This window comes from Palaemon carinicauda, chromosome 26 (assembly GCF_036898095.1).
Source record: "Palaemon carinicauda isolate YSFRI2023 chromosome 26, ASM3689809v2, whole genome shotgun sequence".
Classification (NCBI taxonomy): Eukaryota; Metazoa; Arthropoda; class Malacostraca; order Decapoda; family Palaemonidae; genus Palaemon; species Palaemon carinicauda.
In genome coordinates this window covers 26,486,117-26,493,616 of record NC_090750.1, presented here as the reverse complement: position 1 = coordinate 26,493,616, position 7,500 = coordinate 26,486,117, and the positions used below count along the sequence as shown (strand labels likewise).

The 7,500-nt window shown below is 33.9% G+C and overlaps 1 protein-coding gene across 1 annotated transcript in view; it reads left to right on the top strand.

Annotated features, from left to right (window-relative positions):
- LOC137619849 (cubilin-like) overlaps nucleotides 1-7,500 on the top strand; it is a gene marked incomplete at its 5' end in the record, with an annotated part of 102,100 nt that overhangs the window by 34,286 nt on the left and 60,314 nt on the right. Inside the window, 9 exon segments of the mRNA XM_068350140.1 lie at nucleotides 33-208; nucleotides 210-220; nucleotides 727-829; nucleotides 832-892; nucleotides 1,306-1,484; nucleotides 1,755-1,914; nucleotides 2,766-2,962; nucleotides 4,134-4,308; nucleotides 6,676-6,857. Coding sequence (XP_068206241.1) covers nucleotides 33-208; nucleotides 210-220; nucleotides 727-829; nucleotides 832-892; nucleotides 1,306-1,484; nucleotides 1,755-1,914; nucleotides 2,766-2,962; nucleotides 4,134-4,308; nucleotides 6,676-6,857 — 1,244 coding nt within the window.

The following is a 7,500-nucleotide window of genomic DNA, read 5'->3' as shown; positions in this document are numbered from 1 at the left end:
TGATTATGCAATATTCTTTATTTCACCAACAGTGTGTGGCGGGCACTACCACACGAGCAGTGGAGTCATCTCCTCTCCAAATTACCCTCACAATTATCCCAATTCGCGGACCTGTGAGTGGACCATCACCGTGGGTCGAGGTAGGCAGATTCGACTCATCTTCAACGAAGTCGAGATTGAAGAGTCAGAGAATTGCTATTTTGATGCCCTTGGAAATTAGGTGAGTGGTTGAGTGTTTGGGTTTTAAGGAGTAGTGTTGGGTAGAGTTGAGGTTAAATGAGTAATTAGCCTGATGGTAGTTTAGTTATTTCCCTATTTCATTTTCCTCGCTGGGCTATTTTTCGCTGTTGGAGTTCCTTGGGCTTATAGCATCTTGCTTTTCTATCTAGGGGTGTAGATTGGCTTGTAATAATAATAATAATAATAATAATAATAATAATAATAATAATAATAAAGTGTAGGAATAGGTTCATAGACTGCAAGAATACGAAAGCTATTTTTTTAATGATTGTGTTTCTCTTAATACCAAATTAATTTAAAAACGAAAAACGTTGATTTTCATTTTCTTTTTTTAATTTATCTACAACTAACCCTTACCTCTGTTATAATAATACCAAACATAGGAAACAAGCCGGGGTGAATACACACCCTTCGCAAAATCTTTGATTTTGGCGAAGGACATTAGGACTCTCTTCAACCAAATTTGATTCAAATGATCCTTAACAGGAATGGAGGTACGGCCACTTCCCCCTTGCTGACCTCCATCTGCAGCAAGAACAAAACTGTCCCAGAGATGTTCTCGCATCACCACCAACTCTACATTAAATTCAGAGAACTGACAACAGTGCCAATGAAAGAGGCTTCCAGATATCTTGGGATTCTGCAACCACTGGTATGATGTGCCATTAGTCTCGATTTCACGTGATAATACATAACTCATGAAATAGAGTATCTTTGGAATGGGATTAAAGTTGTTTGGAAGTTATTCAACTTCTTGTGAAATAAGTAATATGCCTTTCTGTCTAGTTGCCTAATATATATATATATATATATATATATTTATATATATTATATTATATATATATATATATATATATATATATATATATATAAGTATATATATATATATATATATATATATATATATATATATATATATATATATATAATTATGTGTATATATGTAAATGCATGGTATATAGACTTTTGGATTTGTTTTGTATAATAAACATAAGCCTATAGAATTACAGGTAATATCTCATCCTTGCAACTGTTTATTAATAAATATTTTCAATTATGAATCAGGCTGCGGCGGTACGCTGACAACAGTCACGGGCGAAATCATTTCTCCCGGGTATCCCCAGCAATACCACGATTTACAGGACTGTACTTGGATTATTCGTGTAGGTCAAGGGTCAAAGGTCATGCTCCACTTCATTGACATCCTCGAAGAGAATTCCGGTTGTTACTTCGACTTTGTGGAGGTAATGTCCCTCATAACATTTGGTTAGTTACTTGAGCATTTCTGATGGATGATGATAAACAACTAGCTTACAGTGAACCCTCGTCGCGGGGTACCGCGTTGGGCCTGTTAAGCACTTCACAACATCCCTTAGGCCCTTTGCTGCATATCTCCCTGGCTTTTACTATTTTTCTCCTTATCACTTTTGATATAACAGCATTTCTAAAATTTTGTACTGCCAATCTACTAGAGGGAATATAGATATACTTTGATTAAAATTTTCCCCTTATAGGTACGCGACGGATCGTCTTTCATAGCGCCATCTCTTGGTCGCTTCTGTTCGACATCCCATGGATTCATATCTATAAACTCTACATCGAACACCCTATGGCTAAGATTTCGTTCGGATCACAGCCAAACTGGACGTGGGTTCAAGGCCCAGTATGTCACAGGTACATAGATTATCAAAAATATATGAGCTTTTAATGCAGCTTCAGTTAATGACCTTCGAATCAATTTTAGACATTTAACTTGAAGGTAGGCCCTAATACACATCAATGGAATCTTTCAGTATTTATAAACTAATTTCACCTAGCATAGTTCCACATGTATACTGCAGGTTCTAGGGTAAGATTAATTGCATTTCTACTAAACAAACACTCTATTATTTAGCATAACCTTACCAGACCTTTAACTTGATTGACCTAACACAAATTTACTTTACATAACCTTAATATGCCTATCCTTACTTTACCCCAGCCCCTAATATGTCCTGAGCTTTCCTTGTCTAAATCTAGCTTACCCTGTACCTAATATCACTGTATGCTAACTATCCTTTCTTTGTTTACTTAGGCGAGTCTAATCCCACTTAATTTCTGGAATTACATTCAAATATAATAATCGATTTCTATAGACCTGAGTGGCGAAAGTTTTGCCTCATTAATTGGTATAGTTACATTTTATAACTTAAATCATACTAGTTCTTACAAATATTTCTCTTATATTCTAATGTACATTTTAACTTCATGTCTTTCTGTAGGAATAATGAAAAGCTGTTCATAATGAATGTCTTTTCGTGTTAAAAAATACAAAGCGATGTCAATGTTCTAAATGATCTTATTGACTGATTTCTTTATACCAATAATTGCACATAAAAATAGTAATGAACCAAAACCCATATGAACAAATACTATTCTGCATTACTTTATACTTGGTAACCCGGAATCTCCAAACAAATACATGATCATTTCCTGTCACTTATACTATCAGATTTCAAACTGCTTCCACTTTGGTCTCCTCCTAGGATGCAATAATGTCCTGAAGGGCCACAGAGGCGTCATCGTAACACCCAACTATCCAGACCCCTATCCGCATCAGAGAAATTGCACATGGACCATCATGGCACCCAGAGGAAACTCCATTAATGCCTCGTTTAGCGACTTCATTTTAGAGGATCATATGAATGCTGACAACACTAGATGTCTTTTTGATTATGTTGACGTAAGTCTGTTTCTTATTTCATGGATAATTTATGATAGGGATATTGACACTAAACAACACCCGTTGTCTTTTTGAATAAGTTGACGTAAGTCTGCTTATTATTTCATGGATAATTTATGAAAGTTAGGGATAATGACACTAAAAATATGATACATTTAATTATGATGATTAGTTGACTGCACAAAAATAAAGTTTACATTCAAAGTCTTCATTAAGTATAAAAAGGGGGTTTAATTGTTACTCTCATAATGAACTAGAGTCAAAGGAAAGACCACATTTTTTTAAAGTAATTTATATTTTTCATAATTATACAAACCCAAGTTTTTTAATTTGATTAAGTTTTTTTTTTTTTTCTTTTTTTGTACCTCTTTTTTTATTATAATAACTAGACTGTGCTTTTCATGTATAATGTATTCTTGATGGTATTGTGACGGGCCAAGAGTGTGTCGTGACTCAAAAGGCGAGATGAAAGCAACTGAGTCACAACCTATTCCTGGCCCTTCCAAATATACCAAAATAATCGAAAATAAACACTTGTGACAGAGATAGAAATTTTATTGTTTACTATCTTTTTTAAAGAAAACATACTGATATCCTTTATAGAAAACTTCATAAAGTAAAGGGGAAACAAAAGCTAAAAGAAATAATCGTAACATTTTCAAGAATATATGGAAGCTATGCAGCTATACGTGACACATGGGGCCAGCACATTATCGTGTCACTCCGGGGTCACCAATGTGATGGGCTAAGAGTAGGTTGTGAGTTTGTGAGTCACAGCCTACTCTTGGCCCGTCACAGTATAATCAAATGCAGGGAGAACTCAAAGCTAACATAACTAAATATTTCTTGGCATATACAGGTAACTTAAAGTAAATTATTCTTCTTCCAGTTTGACTCCAATATGCAGTATTACATAAAAAAAGTAACCTTTAACTTAATTTTCTGTCTACTGTATCTTTTGACAACTTACCCACATAAATAAGCAACTTTTAACTAAAATTTTCAATCAAGGCTACTGTATCTTTAAACAACTTGCTCTTTTCAACTTTATTTTTCAATCAGGTAAGAGCAAGGCAGAGAGAAGGCCCTCAAGTAGACACGATAGGACAATTTTCCACCTAAGGTACTGTCTCTTTTAACAACTTGCCCTTTTAACCTTTTTTTCTCTCAGGTAAGAGCCAGGCAGAGAGAAGGCCCTCAAGTAGACACGATAGGACACTATTGCAGAGGAAGACCTACACCGCCAGCCATATCCACTGGGCCAAGAATGGATATTTTGGATATCAACTTTGTCAGTGATTTTTCCGTAGCAGCGAACGGATTCCGGCTAGAGTGGATCGTGAATGGTGAGAGTAGGCTTATAATCAATTCTGTTTTTAGTGAGGCAGATTTGCACCGACTCGCAGGGGGTGCCCTTTTAGCTCGGGAAAAGTTTCCTGATCGCTGATTGGTTGGACAAGATAATTCTAACCAATCAGTGATCAGGAAACTTTTCCGAACTAAAAGGGCACCACTGCGAGTCAGTGCAAATGCGCCTCATTAAAAAAAATAGTATAGTGCTAGTTTTCATTCCAGTCTTTCATTAGGATTAAGGATTAAGGATTAAAGGATTTTAGGATTTTAGGATATATGTACAATATTGTAAAGATATTTGAATAGAAGTAGTTTTGCTTCTTTTTACTGCCATCTTGCACTATTATTGCAAATGAAATTGTAATTTTGTATATTTTGTGACGTACTCTCCTACCCCAAGAGGGGTCGCTTGAGGTAATAAAATCCTTAATCCTAATCCTTAATCCTAACAACAGTCTTTCATGAGAGATGAAAAATCATTGATTAATGTCTGTTTTCCACAGCTGCATGCAATTAACTACACTTTAAAAATCCCTAATCTTAATCAGAATTTCTCCATAAAAATATACAGTTCTCAGACGTATTTCAGTAAAATCCAGGCGACCGTAATTTTACCATACTTTTTTTTACTATCTTTAGCGGGGTGGTGACCGTAATATCACTCCTTAATGTCAATACATCCATTCTTAAAACGGTAAAAATCCTGGAATAAAGGTTGCCACACATTTACGGTTTTTTTAATGTAAATTTTTAAGTGTACCAGTAGTTGAGAATACAATATTTACATATTAATCTTAACTGAAATATGATTGATATATTATAAGCGATATCTTTCACAGTAAATGAAAAAAAAAAAAAAAATGGTATATGGTTGAGTAAAAATCGATGTCATTTATACTACCTTGATAGCAAAAAGGTAAATGCAGCTCTTCTAGGAGGACACTCCAAAATCAAACCATTGCTCTCTAGTCTTGGGTAGTGCCATAGCCTCTGTACCATGGTCTTCCACTGTCTTGGGTTAGAGTTCTCTTGCTTGAGGGTACACTCGGGCACACTATTCTATCTCGTTTCTCTTCCCTCTTTTTTTGTTAAAGTTTTCATAGTTTATATAGGAAATATTTATCTAAATGTCATTGTTCTTAAAATATAATATTTTTCCTTGTTTCCTTTCCTCACTGGGCTATTTTTCTTGTTGGGGCCCCTGGGCTTATAGTATCCTGCTTGTCCAACTAGGATTGTGGCTTAGCAAGTAATAATAATAATAATAATAATAATAATAATAATAATAATAATAATAATAATAATAATAATAATGATAATAATAATAATAATCTTACACTCAATTTCATAACAAGATTCAATTTTCATTCTGTTAATTAAGGAATTTAGATTAACCTGCTATAACCACAGAACAATTCATTTACTTGAGTATATCAGAGTACATTCATTCATTTCTAAATGTTCTACTTCATAGGAAATAAAGTATATTAAGAATATGATTTTCCATCGAGAGTAGAATGTATTTCTTCAATACACATTTATTTAGCCTATTAGAATTATTAGAAATTACATCATAAAGCAATATTATTATTAAGAATCATCATCATACGAAGTTCAGGTGAGCAAAGCATAAGTAAAAAATCTTCAATTCCCTTTTAGGTGCAAAAAATCAGAACACAAACAGATATAAAAAATAAGAATTATTATACGAACTTCAGATAGGCAAAGAATAAGTAAAAAATCTTTAATTTTCTTATAGGTCCTAAGAATCAGAACGTAAAGAAATATAAAAAATAAGAATCATTCTCATACAAAGCTCAGATAAGCAAAGCATAAGTAAAAAATCTTCAATTCTCTTAAAGGTCCTAAGAATCAGAACCCAAACTAATATAGAAAATAATAATTATCATCATACGAAGCTCAGATAAGCAAAAAATAAGTAAAAAATCTTCAATTCTCTTAAAGGTCCTAAGAATCAGAACCCAAACTAATATAGAAAATAATAATTATCATCATACGAAGCTCAGATAAGCAAAAAATAAGTAAAAAATCTTCAATTCTCTTAAAGGTCCTAAGAATCAGAACCCAAACTAATATAAAAAATAATAATTATCATCATACGAAGCTCAGATAAGCAAAAAATAAGTAAAAAATCTTCAATTCTCTTAAAGGTCCTAAGAATCAGAACACAAACTAATATAAAAAATAATAATTATCAACATACGAAGCTCAGATAAGCAAAAAATAAGTAAAAAATCTTCAATTCTCTTATAGGTCCCAAGAATTGGAACACAAACGAAGAATCATACGAACCTCAGATAAGCAAAGAACAACTTAAAATCTTCCTTTTATCCTTACAGGATGCGGAGGAGAACTCACGAAATTCTCGGGCATTTTCACGAGTCCCAACTACCCAGACCCCTACCCTGTCAATACTGACTGTGAGTGGTTCATTACGACTGCGCCAGGGACCAGGATTAAGCTTACGGTGCACGACTTCGAATTGGAAACAGCCGACGACTGCATATATGATAAACTCAGGGTGAGTACTTGAATTATTATTATTATTATTATTATTATTATTATTATTACTTGCTAAGCCACAACCCTAGTTGGAAAAGCAGGATGCTATAAGCCCAGGGTCTCCAACGGGGAAAACAGCCCAGTGAGGAAAGGAAACAAAGAAAAATAAGATTTTAAGGAGAGTAACATTAAAATAAATATCTCTTATATAAACCCTAAAAACTTTAACAAAAAAAGAGGAAGAGAAACAAGACAGAACAGCGTACCCAAGACAGTGGGAGACCATGGTACAGAGGCTATGGCACTATCCAAGACTAGTGAACAGTGGTTTGATTTTGGAGTGTCCTTCTCCTAGAAGAGTCTCTTCTACCCTTAACGTGAGGAAAGTGGTTACTGAACAATTACTGATGGATGGAACAGGTAAGGATTGCAAAGAGAAGGGAGTAAGGAGCAATGCTTAGAAATAATAGAAAATATGACAAACTGTGGGATTAAAGGATCTGCCCCTGGACACATCCTTTAGTTACTATTCAATTTTCTTTTTTTACTGATGGAGGGATCAACGCATATACGTGTAGTGCTCACACATTATAAACAAAGTATAAACAAACATGCATATATATATATATATATATATATATATATATATATATATATATATA